This window comes from Hippocampus comes, unplaced genomic scaffold (genome assembly GCF_001891065.2).
Source record: "Hippocampus comes isolate QL1 unplaced genomic scaffold, H_comes_QL1_v1.1 scaffold266, whole genome shotgun sequence".
Classification (NCBI taxonomy): Eukaryota; Metazoa; Chordata; class Actinopteri; order Syngnathiformes; family Syngnathidae; genus Hippocampus; species Hippocampus comes.
This window is the reverse complement of record NW_017804839.1, coordinates 42564-61825: the sequence shown is the minus strand read 5'-3', so window position 1 is coordinate 61825 and position 19262 is coordinate 42564. Positions and strand designations below refer to the sequence as shown.

Here is a 19262-nt window from a genome sequence, read left to right as displayed (position 1 = left end):
TTAATATTGTACTTAAACTTTCTTATGCTTTAAAATGGGCGAAACACTGTCTTTTAAATGAAACGTATTAGTAAAAACAATGCAATTCTCCGATGGAAGCATGACATAAAATGTCCCCAAGGGCGCCATGTTGGCTGCTCCTCTTGGTTTCTTCTTGTTTGCCGTCTCAGAAGTCTCCATGCATGTCCATCTTGTAGCTGCAGATTTAAAGACACCGTTGACATTCTCGCCCACATTCTCCTTTGTGTAGAGATGTGACGTCTCCCGAAGACACTCGTGCACTTTCTTCTCCAACAATTTCAAGGGTCAGTCATTGACTTTTCCCATATTTATTCATCATTCAAACAAGGAGAACCCTGGACCAGATTGTAAAATGCTACGTGTCTTGCACCTCAGTTTTGTTGAGTTACAAAATATATTCAGTCTTGATTGACCTCAGTGGAAGCTTTGAACTCTTACTCTTACAGATAAAGACATCCGAGCTTCTTTTCATCAAGTTGGAGTCTCTCCATGCACCCTCCCTGCCTTTGCATCTTTCAACACAATGAGGCCCCCTGTTGGTACGTACTCAAACAAACATCACAGTCGCAAAATGGCAGTTTTAATTTGACGTCTACTTACCAGTATTTGCACTTTATACCCTTTTTCTGCTTTATTTTATTTGGATTTATTTATATATTTTTTGTTATTACACATTACCCTAGTTATTTACTATCTGCATGGAGCATGTTAGGTAATAATAATTTAGACCAGGTTCGCCCAACTTTGTGTGTGTGTGTGTGTGTGTGTATATAAAAAACCCTTTATTTGTCTCACAATGGAGACCATCCATCCATCATCCATCCATTCGCCCATTTTCTGTTCCGCTTTATCCTCATAAGGGTCGCGGGGCGTGTTGGAGCCTATCTCAGCTGTCTTCCGGCAATAGGCGGGGGACACCCTGAACACAGAGACGAACAACCATCCACGCACACACTCACACCGAGGGACAATTTAGAGTGTTCAATCAGCCTGCTATGCATGTTTTTGGAATGTGGGAGGAAACCGGAGTACCCGGAGAAAACCCACACAGGCATGGGGAGAACATGCAAACTCCACACAGGTACCGTGCAGAGGTATCGAACCCGGTACCTCTGCACTGTGAGGTCTATGCGCTAACCCCTGGCTTACCGGGCCGCCTACTTATATTCATATATATATATATATATATAGAGAGAGAGAGAGAGAGAGAGAGAGAGAGAGAGAGAGAGAGAGAGAGAGAGTTTTATAACTATATTCATATTATTATAAATTATTAATTATATTTAATAATTTTCTAAAACTTAAATAATTCGTCTTTGTTTGAATGGGTTCCGGCTGAGTAAAGACATGCCATGGATGACCACATTGTTCAATTTCACCATTTTTTGTCACCTTGTCCTATTGCGCCACACTGTGGATGTATGCAAGGCTTCCTACTGTTCTTTTCTCTTCAAGCAATTTCAACTGTAAACATTTCTTGCTGGATTTTTCCAATGTAAGACTGATAGCATTTTTTTTTTGTTCAAAAATGAAAAAAATATATACAGTATGCTGTATATACACGTAATAGGAATGTGGTTAAAATAGATGAATGGCTAAATTTAAGTCAATTGGCATTGTAGGACACACAAATTTAACGGAACTAAAGATCTCTGCTGTCATCTCGTGGCATTTTGCGGAACAACTCCTTTCCCTTCGTGTGGTGCCTCCGCCCTCCATCACTCCCTCTCTTTTTAATATCAGCACTGTGGCGAATCTAATCTGGATCTCCTTTAAGGCAATAAAACCCAGATAGCTTCCTTTAAATGAGGTGGCGGGCGCCGCTTCATATAGCTTTGAAATCCTCGTTTATTTTGGCGATGTGCGTGACAGGGGGTGGGGGGGAAGAGAAAAGATTCGTGTCGGGGTTCAACTGGGCAGGATGACGAATATCCACGGTCTTCCAAGTGCGCATTTCCTCAAGTATTGTATTCACGGGTTATATGTACAATAGTGTTATCCACGCAGTTTGAACTGCGCACAATAGAATGATGCTATTTGAACATCTCTTCAAGCAATCTCCAATCTAGATTGTAATTTATTGAGCGTTAATAACGAATTGAGCAAATATTCAAATCATTATAACTACGCGGATAGGAATTATATTTGATTTTAAGAAAGCAGGAAAATGTGGAGATGAATACAAGCATAGCCTATCGGACGTTAAGATTGACGTTTCAACCCTCTGCACATTCAGAGACGAGTTCATTTGTTTTTTAATCAACCAAAAATTGTATTTCTTACGCATTATATTGGCCGTAGTCATTTTTCCCCTATTTGTGAATTTGCTTTAATGAAATAGGATAATATTTCTCTTCCCCCAGGGCAGTACTCAGCATGAAATGCTCACTTAAGTTGACAACACTTGCAGAAAATAATATTTGGTTGATGCACACTGGAGTCCGACGTGTCACCCAGGGGTGATATGCCGGACAAAAGATAACATTATCACATTTGAGTTCATTTCTTTTCAGACCCACGAAAAGTGAAGACGATGAACGCTAGAAAAGAAATGAGTGAATTGATGTTTTGGGCGGGGAAGAAAATAAGACACGCAGCTAAGAGTGAAGGCAAACAAGGAAGAACTGTGTCCGGTTTTAAAAATAGTTTTCGCGCTGTGTTACTCGCTTTTGGGGAGAGACAATAATCAGCCTTTCAGTTTTGGAAAACAGGAGGATGGAGGCAGAGCAGAAATGAGGGGGCTCTTGTTGGCTTAGCTCTATCAAAGAAGAAGGACTCCCTGTTATCTGTGAATAGAGCTTCTTCTTTTGGCGGACCAGAATAGATATAGCACGAATTTTTAATTCGTTTTTCTTGGAGAGACAACAATGGTTTATTTGAAAGCTTGACACAATTTGGGTTTTGTGAAAGATCCTTTTCCACCCCCCAGCTCTCCTTGTCCGTGCCCAGCTGCCCATATGGGATGCGACGTGTGTAGTAAAACATCACAATGACACCGAGTGACAGGCGGCAACAAAAAGCCCAAAGATGCATCTCCCTGACTCCGAACACCACCGACAAACTCTGACACGCTTGCTTTCTCTCGGTCTTTTTTCTTCCACTGTCTGCATCCTTGCGCCGCTGCTTGGTAACATGCACGCCTCCAACATGCATCGGAACCGAGCCTGGCCTTTTGTCTCTGAACTTGTTCTTGTACTGTATTGTGCAATGATGGAGTCCAACAAAACGGCTCCTTTTTAATGTAGTCATTCGATTATAAATAATATCGAAGATTTTCTCTGCAACGCATGTGACTAATTGTATGGCCAGTAAAGTATCTAAAAAAAAAACCCACCTCGAGTTATTTAACCTTCCAAGTGTAGCCGGTTCTGTGCGAACACATGCTCGAAAAGCAGTAGTCCCTCGAGACCCGGTTTTGTAAATAATTAGCAAATCTGTCCAATTTAGCTGTTTGTTCAGCGATGATATGGGCGGCTTTAACATCTGTTGGGATATTTTGTGCGCGCGTGTGCGTGGGTAAGTGTGTGTGCGTGTGTGCGCGCGCGTGTGTTCCTGGGCCAAAGGAAATGCAGAGATTTTTTTTTTCTCTGCAATATTTACTCAAGATATTGACCGGAGTCAGATAATCCACTGTGGAAGTGGTTTGTACGTTCGACGCGCACCTTAAAGGAGTAACATTAGCTCCATAAGTCAAATTGCGTCCGACAGCGACAGGAAATATTCTTGTTAAAGACGTTCGTATTCAAACGGAATGTAAGTCAGTGCGAGGCTCCTCTTGATGACAGCCGAGCTATCGATTATTTTCTTTCCTCTTGTTTGCAAGTTACGCGTCTAACAAGATAACGCCGCGTTTATTGCATTAAACTCCATTTGCACAAGGCCGGTGGACCGGTTTCAAATGCAACAAAAAGGAGAGCTTTTGACATAAAAGCTTCTTGTGTTGAGAAGCCCTCTTCTATTAAGTGAGTGGATTTTGGTCCCATTTCACAAGTGACTTCAAGCTTTATAGCGAGGGCGCTTGGATTTAGAGGAAATGTTCTAATGCCTTACATTTGCCTAAACAGAAAAGACTGAAGGGCTCAAGATCTATTCCGTCAATAATATTTATCTGAGGTTGTTTTAATTATATATTTGTGGCTGGTTCTGTGGTTTTAAATTTTCTCGGCGCACGTGGGAGCAGCATGTCAAGAAATCCCAATGGGGACCACAACCATTTGGTATGATGCTAAACTTGAATGCGTAATCTCAAATTGACGCACAAACGAACATTTTGGCACCGCTCAATGAAAACCAAATGATGAGGATATCTGAAAAGTTGCCAGTATTTATTCATGGCCATAAATATTTTTCGGTCCATAAAAGAAGCAAGAAATTAACATTTCTATAATTATAAAGTGGATCGTACGTGCTGATAATAACACGAGGGCAAAGGGCGAGAGAAAATATATATCTACAACCAACACACAACATAGTTTTACCAAAAAAAAAAAAAAAAGTTCACAAGAAGAGCATTGACATTCTCGTTAAAATCTATTTGGAACAGGGGAATTGGAGCCAGTTCTCTTAACGAAAACATGTAAACACGGTGCACACATGAGCCCCGAATAAAATGATGTAGTGCGTGGACTGCGAAAAAAAAAACAAGTCTTTCGTGTGTGGGTTTGCGTGGGGGTTTCTCGGTCCCCTCTATTTGCGCGTGTCGTGAAAGCGCCTAGTGCCTTCCCAAAAGACGAGTCTCTTGTCTATCCCGTCCCTTACCAAGTCCACTGTTGCGTTTGCACCAAGTGGTGCGCCGTGGGGAAGTGCGGCGTGGCAGTGGCGCCGTACTGCGCGTTGTACTGCATGTGTTGGAGCGACTGCGCGCCGTACGCCGTGAAGGGGATCCCGGCCTGAAAAGTGGCCGCCAAGTCCTGAGCTTTAAGGGTGTGACAAGGCTTCCCGTCTCTGACTAACACGGGCACGGCCACTCGCCTGGGAGAAGGGAGGTGGCTCACTTCCATACCTTTCTCAGCCCGGGCTCGCTTCATCTTGTACCGGTGGTTTTGGAACCAGATCTTCACTTGGGTCGGGGTGAGGCGGATCAGGCTGGCCAGGTGCTCCCTCTCCGGGGCGGACAGGTACCTCTGTTGTCGGAACCGGCGCTCCAGCTCGTAGGTCTGCGCCTTGGAGAACAGCACCCGCCGTTTGCGCTTCTTGCCCGAGTCGCTGCCCCCGCTGCTCGACGTCTCCTTGTCGTTATCCGGCGACTCGTCGTCTGCGGACGGCTCCGGGGATTTGGCCGAGTCCTGGGAGCCGGCGGTGAGGCCGTGCACTGCAGCGGCGGCGAGAAACGGGAGGAACACTGTCAAAATGTTATGCCCGGCTCCAAAAAAAGACATTTCATATACTTGCAGGCGTCATGAAAAAAAAAAGTAGACATTTCAACATGCATGCGGGGACAGCATCCCCCCCAAAAATAACCGGAGGAGTCACTGAAGCGTTCAAATGTGCATTGTGTGCATGGAAGTCTCCCAGAACACCGGTACACATCCACATCAAATCGAATTCCAAACAAGCTTCAGAATATAAAGCGCCATTTGTGGAACTACGACGCCTCGGCGCATCCAAATAAATCTTTAATGGCTTCATGGTGCTTGCAAGCATGACAATTCTTAAAGATGATGAGCCTCTTACTTACATGAATATTGAATACTGTCCGTGGTGGCGAGCCATCGCGTGTACGGATTGTCACTAGTGTCGTAAAAGGGGTTCTTTAAAGGCAGGTTCTGCACGTTTTCCAGGGGACTTTTGACCAAAACTCCAGTGCTTTTCGTCGTGGACGTGCTCTCCGAGCCCTCCGTGTCCTCTTCCGCCCCGGTGATAGATCCCTCTTCGTCATTCGTGTCCGGCAGGTCCAAAATGTCCTTAACAGAGAAGCCCGTCTTTGTGTTGGTCAACGACATATTCTGGTGGGGGGGCGACCACAAAAAAAGTTGCAGCAACAGCACCTTTCTGTCGGACAATCCGCTGTTTAAGGAGACACACACACAGGGGAGAAAAGGGAGAAGCTGACGCTGATATTTTGAAGGGGGGGAAAAGGAGAGTCGAGGCTAGGCAGAGGAGCCGCTGTGGGCGAGCATCGCCTGCAGAACGGAGCTCTGGTTCGGTCTCAGAGAGTCCAGGGAGGGATGCCAAAAGTGGCTCAAGTACTATGCGCGGCTCATGGATACAGTGCCGGTGCTGGGTGCAGGAGCCAAATAAGCCATTACCTTGTCCGATGCGTCCATATAAGGTTGGTCTGCACACATGAACCTGCAGTGAAAAAGCATTAAAACACGCGAAAGGTTGGCCACGTGTGGGCGGGTCTTAGGAGTCAAGTGGATGAAGACAGTGTTTGCAGATGTGAAATTGTGGGTTTTGGGGAGATCCGAGCATCTACCATTGGTGCTTCAGCGCATGATGAGTGGTATAACGTGTCAATTAATTACAAAGACTGGGAGGGCCTTTTCTACTCCCCATTTGCATACAAAGAAACTCGAAGTAGCTTTCGACTCACTGCGCTCTTTAAAGAAGGCACATTTTGAACGAAATGCTCGCTATAGTTCCAAACTTATTGTTGCCTATATTTGATTTTACTTCATTATGATTATTTTTTATACATTTTGACCGATTTGTTTTCGTTTCTGGAACGCGGTGTAGTTTTGTCCAACGATGAAGGGGTAATTTATGTAAACCTTCTGAGTCAATATTTTGGCCCAGGCTCAAGGACAAGAGGTTGAAGCAGGGCTTTGTTTGTTCCGTTTTAAACTGTGGACCTAGTGTGCGGTATGAGGAGGTGATTAACAACACACTATTAACAACAACAGTAATAATAATAATAATAATAATAAAAATAATAATAATCATAATAATAATATGCAAAAGTGATACATTTAATATGAACTTGTCTACGCCTTTTAGAAAAGTCCTGTGAAATGTACAGATTTTTTTTTTTTTTTTAATGACTCAATCAATCTGTTCGGTGCCACTCTCATTTTGGCACCACATCCCAATATTTGTTTTTGCGTGCATGTAAAGCCTCTTTTAAAAGCGCTCCAACCCCGCTGTCATTGTTGCTTACTTTATTTTGCTCCCCTTCAAGACTTTGCCTGCCGCTCTCTCCCCTCTGCCCGCTATCCAGTATGTGATGTGGGTGACAATGTTTCACGTTTTGAGCAAGTCGCCGGCCGCATTCTGGGTGGTCGGACCCGGGCAAACACAAATACAAACCGATTGCTAAGCTGCAGACAATGGGGGAAATGTAGACAAATGTCCGGCTCCTGTTGGAAGCTTTTGTGAAGCTGCAGTTTTTGCATTTATTTCAGGCCCCCAAATAATAGATGATTGACGCCCAGGCGCACAATGCTTTCGAACGGTTTGGAATAAATCTGAGGTTGTTCCTAGTTGTCATGGCATTCAACTGCTTTCAATGGACTATCTCTTCATTCAATCCGCGGATCCTTGCACAGTATTAAGGAAAGTCCTCCAGGGCGCGAGCACGCGCACGGGCACGCCTCGCGCGCGCATACACACACTCACACACACCCAGACACACACACGCACACTCAATAGGAAACTTGTCAAAACTTATGGGCGGAAACTGTAGTGCACATCATGTAAACATCACTAATATCATTATTAGCATTCGCATTTTTCATCTTAATGTACATTAACATTGAAGATGATCTTTAATAATAATAATCATCATTATCATATCACATATTCTATCATATTTCCACAGCTTCGTGTTTCTTAATTTGTGTGTAGCATATTTTTTTCTCAAATCGTCTACATATCTTTTATTACTATTTTGCTTATTTAAGAATATAGTTTTTTTTTTTACATAGCCTATATATTTTAGACCCCAGCCAGGCGTGTACCGAACATATAGGCCTTGTATTCACCAAATACTGATGGTAGAATTAATCTCACGTCTGAGCGTGTCACAAAGGCTCCATTCAGTTGTGCGGGTATATGGACAAACTCGAGCCGGTTCTTAGGCTACTGCAAAAGAGAGAGGGGTTACTGACCTGATCCACCAAGTAATGCTGCACCCAGCTAAATCCGACATGTGACAGGGGACACAGGGTGCGCACGGCAGACATCCACAGGGACGTTTTGGCATGAACACCGAGGCAGGGCCCGCGCGAGCAGCTGCAGCCTCATCAGGAAGCACACCGGGCCCTTGCCGGGCGTCATTTGACTGTTACTTATTGCAAACCCCCAAAGCGCACTGAGCCATGATCTGACCGTGTTTACACCGCGCAGACTTATCGGTCCATGTCACAGAGCTTTGCTTTTTGTGCGTGTGGCACCACGACAAGAGGGTGTCAAAAGTAGTGGCTGCAGACCGGACTTTTTAGGAAGGGGGGTAACAGGTATCCTGCTATTTTGAGTTGGCAGTTTCTTGATCAATTGCAAATTTCACCTGATGGGAACAAGCTGCCTGACTTTCTAGGATGGTGCGGGGTGGGGGATCAACACTCAGACTCATGTGTTGACTGAATTCAATTGCAAGTTGGATGAGGTTTTTGCAGGATGAGGTGAAAGTGCACATGCGGGCTAAGTGGACTTAGCCACTTGGAGAGACTATCTGACTGTGTTTACCTGTTTACTTTCACTCCGAGTTCAAACACTTTTACCACTGACTCACTAAACCTCCCTTCTCGTCTTCTTCTTCTTCTTCTTCTTCTTATTATTATTATTTTGTATCATAATAATCAAAACGAGCATATAGATTTCACTTGGTGAATAAACTCAAGGCAATTCCTCTGCATTTAATAACAAAATACAAACAAACATTGATTCAATTATTTCAACTGTTTTTCCAATTTTGGGAGATAAAATGAATATTGATGTAATAAAAGTGTCTTGAAATAAATTATTTTGAATGTTGGAAATTATTACGCGTTGTTTTGGCATTGTGCTCCAGCGTGCGCGCGCGCGTGCGTGTGTGTGTGTGGGTGTGGGTGTGCGTGTGTGTGTGTGTGCGTGTGTGTGTGTGTGCATACATACCTTTCTATCACCCTGTGCCTTTGAATGCCTACGTCACTCCACGTGCGTTTGTGTGTGTGTGTGTGTGTGTGTGTGTGTGTGTGTGTGTGTGTGTGTGTGCCAGACAGGGAGATAAAGAAGGGCCTGCACGCTGCAGATGCATCAGGGCATTTAATGGACAAAATAGGGGCGCAGGACTGTTGCTCTCTATCATTCTCTTATTTGTGCACCACCACCTTACAACACATGAAAAAATATGATGGTCTTTACTCTGAAAGAATTAATTATTTGGCGCTTATAAATTTAAATGTGACCAACCATTAATAAGGGAATATTGACGCAAAGTTATACAGCGTATTACCTATTGCCATACCTTAACGAATTACCATACCTTTTGGAAAAAAAACAAACGTTAATTTTTTCCTCAGATTTTCAGCAAGTGACAGTGATTCAAAGAGCCGCTGTCTCTCTCTCTCTCTTTTTTTTTTGCATGACTCCCCCAAAACATCTCGTGTGATTCATTGTAATTCCCCCCCAAAATTCACGCCAACAATGATTCCTTTATAAAAGAAGAAAAAGCTTTTAATATTCTTGATTACATACATCTTTCGATTGAATGCACAAATAAGAATGCCGCGGGAGAATCCATAATGATGTTGATCACCCCCTCCACCCCCTTCCTCTTAATCGCCGAATTTCAGCGTGTTTGGCCGCCTCGGGAGGAGAGTTTGGCTTTGATAAAGGTGACCACTCCCGCCTCGGGGTACCAATGATATATGTGACAAACCCGATTTCCGTCTTCTATGATTAAAGACTACATCTAATATTCAGGTAAAGCCGCTCCGGTTTATTTAAAGAGGTGGCTAAGCCGTGGCCTGTGGACATGTAGCTCGAGGGGATATTTATTTTTTAATTTTTTTAACACAGAATCCACCACTTCCAGGCAAAAGGGAAAGCCTTTATTCGTCTCTATTGGTGTGATAATTAAACATGTCACGGTGAGATTAGAGCGTTCCGTCCATGCCCCCAGAGGATGACTTCAGTTGTTAAAGCACCAGTTTATTTGTAACGGTGGATTTCATGCCACGCACTGTCATTCTTTGCCATTTACGCGCGCGCACGCGCACGCGCGTGTGCGTGTGTGTGCGTGTGCGTGTGCGTGTGCGAACGGTGGATTTCATGCCACGCACTGTCATTCTTTGCCATTTACGCGCGCGCACGCGCACGCGCACGCGCGTGTGCGTGTGTGTGCGTGTGCGTGTGTGTGTGTGTGTGTGTGTGTGTGTGTGTGTGTGTGTGTGTGTGTGCGGGCGTGTGTGAAATTCGTCCTGAATTGCTAAAAAGGCTTACAATTCTTTTTTATTCTTTTTTTTTTTGGTGGGGGGGGGGGCGCAATTGTAGCGAGCATAAATGGTTTAAATCTGTGGGCTTTGTTGACAAAATCAGTAAATGCGCTTAATATTCATTGTAAGTGCACAGTGCACATAATCAAGAAAAGAAATACTGTCAACACAATCTGTCACGCTCATATAGAAACTGTCCTCCTTCCTCTCAGGCAGCCTGTTTGGTGAGTGCCAACAATAACGTGAACATCTGTTGACATCTGTAGAGCTCTAGCGGACCCTACCGGCATTTTAAAGAAACAACAGGGGGTACACACAGAGGGTACCCGAAATTTGGACAATTTGGGATTGTTAATCATAATGTGTAACCCATATTTATCAAGTCAGATATTCTCACAAATGTCATCATACCAACGTGTAAGGCTCTTATAAAGGGACATTGAAAATACTGCATGCAACCTGTTCATATGTTGCAGGTGAATATTTGTAGCCTATTTGGAGATATATGAATTTGTATATATATTTTTTGTAATGGTGCAGTTCCAGTATGCTATTGTTTTTATGGTGTCCCATGCACACCCACGTGACGTCCACGCATGCAGGGCCACACTTTAAATAAGACTGCCAGTAGATCAACCAAAGAAAGCTTGCAGTGGGCTTACCTCGTACACCAGAGGGAGGCCGGTGGTGGAAGTCTCGGTCGCGAAAAGAGAGCGCGCGGGGGTCATGAAATATCTCCAAATGAGAGTAAGCAGTGCGTGCACAGATAAACCTGATGTGGTTTATATACCCTGAAAGCAAGTGCTCCTCTTCTCGTATTGTCAGAGTGCGTTTGCATAGCTGCTCAAGAGGCTCTGCTCCCGCTAACTCCTTTGCATTGCTCAATGTTTGTCTTCCCTTCTATGACGTGAGACAAAATATTGGCCATATGCTCATCGGGCCATAAACCGGACTGAAGCGCAAACACAGCAGCGCGTGGATCAACCCTGCGTGCACATTTGGTTTTCTCTCCGTTCTTTTCCTGCCATCTGCAACCAATGTGGACTATAACGTCGGTGAATAATGTCACAGTTAAGGAGATAAGGGGGTAGCAGGTTGATCTTCACATTATTCCCGACACAGGGCTCTCTATAATAAATGGCTTGGTAACCAAGAAGCAACAGTGAGAGAAGAGCAGATGTGACATGTTATCCAGGACGCAGCCACGTTTACATTAGATACCCTGATACAATGATTGATGACCAACCCGCGCTCAGACCAATTCACAATGCCCATTGAGTAGCCACTGTGTCTTTTGGCGTGCACGCGAATCTACCCTCTGACTCTTTGTTGAAATATACTACGAAAGAGCCTAAACTGCCCTCCCAAAAAAAAAAAAAATCCTCACTATCATCAACAAAAACAGCAACAGACACTACTTACTCTTTATTATACTATGTAGATAAAACATGGTAAAATTGTGAAAAAAATAATGATCTGAAAATGTCATGATTATCAACATAGAGGTTGCATAATGGTGAGTATATCAATAATTAATGTTCTTGACAATAACCTTGTAGTCATGACTAAGACTATATAGATCTGCAGTAAAGCACATGGGTCACCAACATGGTGCCCACAGGCCTCAAAGAAGCTACCAAGTGATGGGGATGTTGTTAAAGGGTACATTTGAATCTCTGCAAGCACGAGCAGAGATTCATAACATTAAAGTGTTGCATATTCATACACTGTAACATATTTCATGCTGGTTGAACAGAAATGAAAGTTCAACAGCTGTCTTGAAAATGTAAGTTTAGTTCAAGTGAGGATTATCTTGGCTTGAACTCAGAATTTCAAGTTCACAAAGTTGATTTTGGTACAAAATATTTGACATTCAAAAAAATTGCTGAAAGATCAGCTATTCTCCCTGAAAGATTCCAATTCAAGCCACTACAACGTTGATCCCAAAAGTACACAAACAGCAGTGATTTCTTTTGACAAGAACCGTTGACAGTTCGTTTGAAGTGCATAAGGAGTTACTACATTTCTGTGCTCCAAAAACATGGATATATTTGACGCTTGATAGTTTTGTGTGTGTGTGTGTGTGTGTGTGTGTGTGTATATATATATATATATATGCAGAGGTACTGGGCTGTTCAATTACAGCTCCAGCCTCCTGTGTGGCGTTTGCGTGTTCTCCCCGGGCCTGCGTGGGTTTTCTCAGGGTACTCTGGTTTCCTCCCACATTCCAAAAACATACATGGCAGGCTGATTAAACACTATAAATTGTCCCCTAAGTGTGAGTGTGAACGTGGATGGTTGTTCGTCTCTGTGTGCCCTGCGATTGGCTGGCAACCGGTTCAGGGTGTCCCGCGCCTTCTGCCCAAAGACAGCTGGGATAGGCTCCAGCACCCCCCCTCGACCTTTGTGAGGATAAGCGGATTGGAAAATGAATGGATGGATGGATGGATGGATGGATACATATATATCAATTTTGGAGGGATGTCCAGTTCTAGGTATGTTAATGTTGTGTCATGTTTTTTTTTTTCTACTTAATGATGACCGTCTTCACTGTGTCCTACTGTGTATCCAATTCACTGGAAATTCTTTTATGTCCTGATGCTGACTGATTGATACCTTTGAACAATGCTGTGGAAGAAGATTACAGCTTATGCTATAGATTGGACTGACTGCAAAAATGTAAAAAAAAAAAAAAAAAAAAACCCTCCAAAAACAGCTGCTCATAAAAGGCATTTTAAAAGGTGTCAAGTATATACTGACTTACATTTAATGTGAGTTTTATGTGATTGGTTCATTCTGAACACAGCCATATTCCCATTTATCAGACGGATACACTTGGGTGTGCACAAGTTCTGTAGAGTATAAACACACTATCTATCTATCTATCTATCTATCTATCTATCTATCTATCTATCTATCTATCTATCTATCTATCTATCTATCTATCTATCTATCTATCTATCTATCTATCTATATCTGTTTGTACATGCAGGTCTCCTTGAGTCCACCAAAGACCATCCCTTGCATCAGAGGATGAGGTATAGAAGCTCACAAGAGGGCACGGCTAATTGTTGAGGAAGAAAGCAATACGAGGCAAACACCGGGCGAGCTATTATGACACCTTTGGGGGTGTAGAGGCTAAATCACGACAATGATTTTATTGTGGGGAGCCTGGAATTCGTGCATGATAGTAACAGCGTTGCCTGGTGTTGCAGGAGTGACCATCAATCAATAGTGAATACACGGCTGATGCGGATTTGTGCAGTGCCACTTTGTTGATGAAAGAGTGAGATTATCCTCCCTGCCATCGCTGTGTTCAAGGGTGTCACTAAGACCCGAGGAATACAAATAAATAAATTGGCCTCATACCTCGTTTGAATTCCACATTAAGGCCAAGTAGTTAGTTAGAGATGGAATGTATTCATGGGGTTCACACCAATGAGAAAGAAGCTTCCCACTCAACCGCTGACTCGCTCTGAGAATACTCTTGTGTTTGTTTGAGATTCGCCACAAGTGCTCTGGGTGCTAACTACAAGACCTCCTGAAAAGGGATGGGTAAGATAGGCCCTGTCGGTCAAGCTATTATCAATCCCCGGCCTTAAGCTCAGTGATGACCATACTTCAAATGTTGTTAATGGCCTCGTGAGGACACCGGTGGCACGGCTTTCTGAAATCAATCAGTTCAAGTTTTAATGTATCGACCACTCGAGGGGAAAGTGGGAGTGCTTCTCAAGCAAATGGGCACGGTTTTCATGGATGATACACTTTTTAAAAAGTTTAATTAAACCCGAGGGCTCACTTGTATGCTGGGGACTCACCCGCTGATCGCCGGCGCTATCCGTTTGAAAGGTTTTGCAATTTTTCTCCCCAAATGCGTGCACTTAGCCTTGAGGTTTAAGCGTGAGATCGTGGAGCCCCACTGTTAAGGTGGGAATGAATGGCTGTTGTTAGCCCTTCAAGGAGATGAGCTGTTGTCCAAGAAATGCTTCACATCAGTTGAATAGTTGCGCGTCTTAAATGACGACCGGCACGTTGTGAATACAAGGAGCTCTGGATTATGTCGGTTTTAAGATTTTTGAGCCGACGTTACAACCTAGAGAGGTGAAACAGAAATGGGATGGAATGAGTTGTTTGAAAGCGGTGTAAAAAAGGAACACGGAATAGGTTCAGCGGGCCCACAGGAAATTTTAGCTATTGTCATCAAATGATTATATTTAGGGGTGTTTTATACTTGAGATAAACTTGTTTTGACTCAGATACCTTTTTTTTTTAAGTGCAAGGCACGCAGGCTCAAGGCGACCATATGATTTGCAATGTCTATGTATACAAATAGTTGTTGCACAGCTCTTCATCTATGTATGAATTACCAAGGCACTCAGACTTCTGCCAAAAGGTAAATATTGTGGTGTGCAAAAAAAAAAAAAAACAATTAAAAAAGTTCCAATTGTCATGTTTTTTTTCTTCCCTATAATGGTAATGGACTGAATATCACAAGACTAAAAGGCATTAAAAACAGAATGAAAAAAATTCAAACATGTTGAGTGAAATAGGTACACTGAAAAAAAATGCTGGTTCAATTTACTCAAGATAGTTTTTATTAAGTTTCAATCCAGACATGTCTTTGAGTAGACTATATATCTACTTAAATGAATGTGTCTGAATCTAGATGATTTTATTTGGTGCAACCCCTTGGCGAAATAAATTCAAAAAAAACATGCTTCAGTGAAAGGAGTGGCTCAAGAAGAAGCACAATAAGGTCACAGAGTAGCTGAATCAGTCTGCAGACATCAACCCAAACAAAAACTGTGGAGGCAGTTAAAACTTTGATTTTCCAATCAGCAGCCGAGAAACTTTGTCTGAAGACGGCTGCTCCAAAATTACCGCGGTGCTTTTTGCAAAGCTGGCCACCAACTGCAAGAAGCGACTCTTTACTTGTGCTTGCCAACAAGGGTTCTTCTCCCCGGTATGATTCTGTTTTCCTTGGGAATCAAATACGTTCACTCAGTAACATGCGCAACATTCTGTAACTATTATATATCGTGTGCTTTAATGTGTTTTTGATTGCTGTTCGGATTATTACCATATATGGTGAACAATTACAGAAATTGAATGTTGAGTGCTTTGCAAATGAGGAAATTTACAAATCCAGCAGGCACGGATTATAATTATATACTGAGTATAACAAGATCAAATTAATAATAATGAAGACACAAACCGACTAATCGGGTGCAGTAAATTGCAAGTTTGACAAGACGAGGGATCACCGACCTTTTTGAAACTGAGCGCTACTTCTTGTGCACTGATTTGTGTGACGCGCTACCGATTTGAGACACACTTCTGAAGTAATATTCATTCATTCATTTTCCGGACAGCTTTATCCTCACTAGGGTCGCGGGGGGTGCTGGAGCCTATCCCAGCTGTCTTCGGGCAGTAGGCGGGGGACACGGTTGCCAGCCAATCGCAGGGCACACAGAGACGAACAACCATCCGCACTCACAATCACACCTTGGGACAATATAGAGTGTTCCATTTACCTGCCCCGCATGTTTTTGGAATGTGTGAGGCCCGGGGAGAACATGCAAACTCCACACAAGGAGGCCGGTACCTCTGCACTGTGAAGTCGACGTGCTAACCACTGGACTACCGGGCCGCCGTGAAGTCATATATTTGCTCAAATTATCTTCAATAATGTTCGTGTTACCTGTTTTTATTAATCATGAATTATTTTTAATGATTGACATCCAGAATCAATTTATTTCACATGTGCAATGCAACACAACTGACTTCAATTTAGGGTGAGTTCTGATTTAACAGGATTGGAGTTCAAGGGATAAAAATATTCAGTCATTAGCGGATAAAAGTATCAACACAGTTTTACATGGGGGGAAAAAAAGAGGATCTGGTACACACCACAGTTTGGTTTCACCGATTCATAACATGATATGCGGCACTTCCCAATCACACTTTCTTCGACAATCCTCGCAGCGCATCGATGCTTCTTGGTTATATCGGTCACTCCTATTCCTATTGGATGGGTTTGATGTAGAAGCACTTAAGAGCCCTGACCTCAACCCCATCGAACGCTGTTGGGATTGACTACAATCAAGAGTGTGAAGCCGGGCACTCTCTGAGTGGCCTCTGACCTGAAAAATCTTCTCCTTGAGGATTGGACAACAAATTCACAGAAGAGTGGAAGCGGTCATTTCTGTAAATGGGAGTCAAATCCATAAGTGTCATGTTCACTTCATATTCTACAAATTTCTCAACCGATACAAAACAATAGCTTTAGCTAAGGTCAGATATTTTATGTCCAAAGAGGATGAAAGAGGTCAATCATTATGACAGACAGATGTTTCTCTCACCTGAGACATTGCTAGTAATGCTTACTGCGTACAAAGTCGGAGACATACTGTCCAGCAAGTCAAGAAAGAATGAAATGGGCGCATGTTTCACACATAAAAGCTGTAAATTAACGGTGAGGCAGGCACTATCCGTGTAGCGGTGAGTCAACTTTCTTGTTTCATAGCTATGGAAGGGGCATTGAAATCAATCAAGAAGGTCACCTCGCGGGGTCAACTTCAACACAGTGGACAATAGCCGTCTCCCAAGGTGAAAGTAGAAGCAGCAGTATCGGATCGCAGCGACGACCTCCTCAACAATCTCAATTGGAGAGGTTTTTAAAACAGGTGGAGAAGCAAATCATGCGGTAAATAAGCGATGGAAGTGAAGAGACTCACGTGGACAATGGAGGCGCAGCGGCGGTCTCTCAAGGTAGTCGCGAGATGTCAACGTGCTGACTTACATTGATTTCCCGGGAAGTCTATGAAAAGAGAACTTCAAAAATACGGGTTGCGACAGTTACTTCGCTTTTAGTCTCCCAAGATTTCTTGCGTCTTTTAAAACAATAAATGAGACCACGAGTCAAGGACGGGTTATTTCAAGACGGGAAGAGGAAAGCTTGTCCTTGTCTCCTCTTCTCGGCGCATCTTCAGGCAAAGAGTTGAAAGCTTCACGAAGATATCGACTTTCACCTTCAGCATCGGTCCAAAGCGAAATATGGCAGGAAAGAATATGATATATTTTGAATAACATTGCATGGACAAGATTGGTTGAATTAGAACAAGGATATTGCAAGGACTTTTCTATTCTAACAAAAAACAATAACAACAAAAAGCCATTTTGTAATACTGAAAAAGTATGTGCTGCATTTAGAACCTGAAAATAATATGTCCATAGACAAGCTTATTTTGTGACTGTTGAGTGGTTGAGTGGACTAGTGGTTGAAATCTTCAAAGCCGCACCAACCACAAACATCAAAGCGCTTTTTAATATCATTCAGGCAAGCAATTAGATCTGGTAGACAGGATGAAACGTTTAACCAATACGACAACAGTTGAGTTGTGAGCGCAAAGTTTGTGTGTGTGTCTCATTTTAAACTTCAAGCCCGAAACAGTGAAGGCCTCCGTTCGCATTGATTTGTTTGAAGAGAAAAGTTGAACCACAAACGCGATTGTTGACAGACAGTGTTGTTCTTGGAAACATTTTTGATTGCGTTTGCAAAATCAGACGGAAGGCCGAGCTTCAATATACAGTAGGTGTCGGGTAGTTGCTAATGTCTGCGCGTGTTGCAGAAAAGTGCCCCTTTTTGGGTGCGGCGAGCAACCCGTGAGGATATGAACTAAAACCAGACAATGGAGCAGAACATGAGGGCTTAAGGGTGTGAAACATTCACCTTGAACCAGGCTGCTCCTTGCAGACACAAGGATTACCCATCTGCACATTTCTGAAGCCTTTTGATTAAGAATGCATTCAAATTGAAAGACGACAAGGAGAATACACAATTTAGTAATTTCAATGGCTTCCTGCAGATGGGTTGCCGACATATTTAGATAATCAACGTGGAGATATTTTCTTTATACTAGGTCCATGTTGGCAATTAACATGTTTTGTGCTGAGGTGAAAACTTTTTTCCAGGCAGTGACGATGGATGAAAATACATTAGAGGAGGTCATGAAAATGGGCTTCTATTCTTTGTGGTAAAAGGAAGCTTTTATAAGGTGATAGCGGCAGAGGCATAAAACCCCCAAGGGCAAATAAATGATAAAGAACTCATCCTTAATTGGCACCCATTTGGGATTTGATAAATAACACTCCAAATGTCCTATCCCCATTTCAATGGATTGTATGGAAAGTCGCTCTTAAACTCCAACAACGTGGGAGAAAAAGCAGCCAAAATGCTGTCAGAAAAGAACACCAAAGGAAGCTTTACACATTTCATACTTTGTTTTATGATTCAGCAAATTCCTAATGGTAGTCATGAGGTGATTGACTTCAAGCTGTGGTTGCAACACAGTCATGCTGTCATTTTTTGGGGGATCCTGTTCATTCGATTGGACCCTGTTGGAATTGAATATATCATAAAATGTAGTTTTCCAAATCGTGTGCAGAGTAGGTGTTTGTGAGTGCCGTGCCTGATCTGTCCCTTCCTCAATCACTCGCTGTCGCCACCTAATGGTCAAAGTATGTGCCAAATTCTGAGGGAAAGGGTGTACAAACACATCCTCCCTCTTTCAGATAATTATGTCTTTTATCTAAGAGACACATACGGCTACTTTAACGTCGGACATCCACCCGTCCTAATGGCCCATTATTCAAATAAAAGGGGGAAACACTGTAGGGTTGGTGACCTCCTCCGTACGGCGGGGCCCTCCATCCAGGCACACCTGCTGAGACAAGGTAACGTTTATCAGTGACACCTTCACAGGAACGAAACAAAATGGCAGGCGGGGTCAGCAGTAAGGAGCACGCCAGGCCTGGCGTATTGCAAACATATCCATTTGCGACAGCCCGACTCTTGTGGTTGCCAGGCTACTGCCTAATATATGG

General features: G+C 43.1%; 1 protein-coding gene across 3 annotated transcripts; it reads right to left on the bottom strand.

Moving 5' to 3' along the window:
* Positions 1-4332: 4332 nt before the first annotated feature.
* Positions 4333-8357, bottom strand: nkx2.2a (NK2 homeobox 2a). 3 transcript variants are annotated; one of them, XM_019869715.1, is made up of 3 exons: positions 8070-8357; positions 5699-6027; positions 4333-5362 (listed from the first exon to the last, which is right to left on the bottom strand). In XM_019869715.1, the coding sequence occupies exons 1-3, from the start codon at positions 8162-8164 to the stop codon at positions 4776-4778; spliced, it is 1011 nt and encodes a 336-aa protein (XP_019725274.1). In that variant the 5' UTR covers positions 8165-8357; the 3' UTR covers positions 4333-4775. The 3 variants fall into 3 exon arrangements, with proteins under 3 accessions (XP_019725274.1, XP_019725283.1, XP_019725292.1); XM_019869724.1 differs by having other exon boundaries at positions 4333-5332; XM_019869733.1 differs by lacking the exon at positions 8070-8357 and adding an exon at positions 6270-6842.
* Between the last annotated feature and the right edge of the window lie 10905 nt (positions 8358-19262).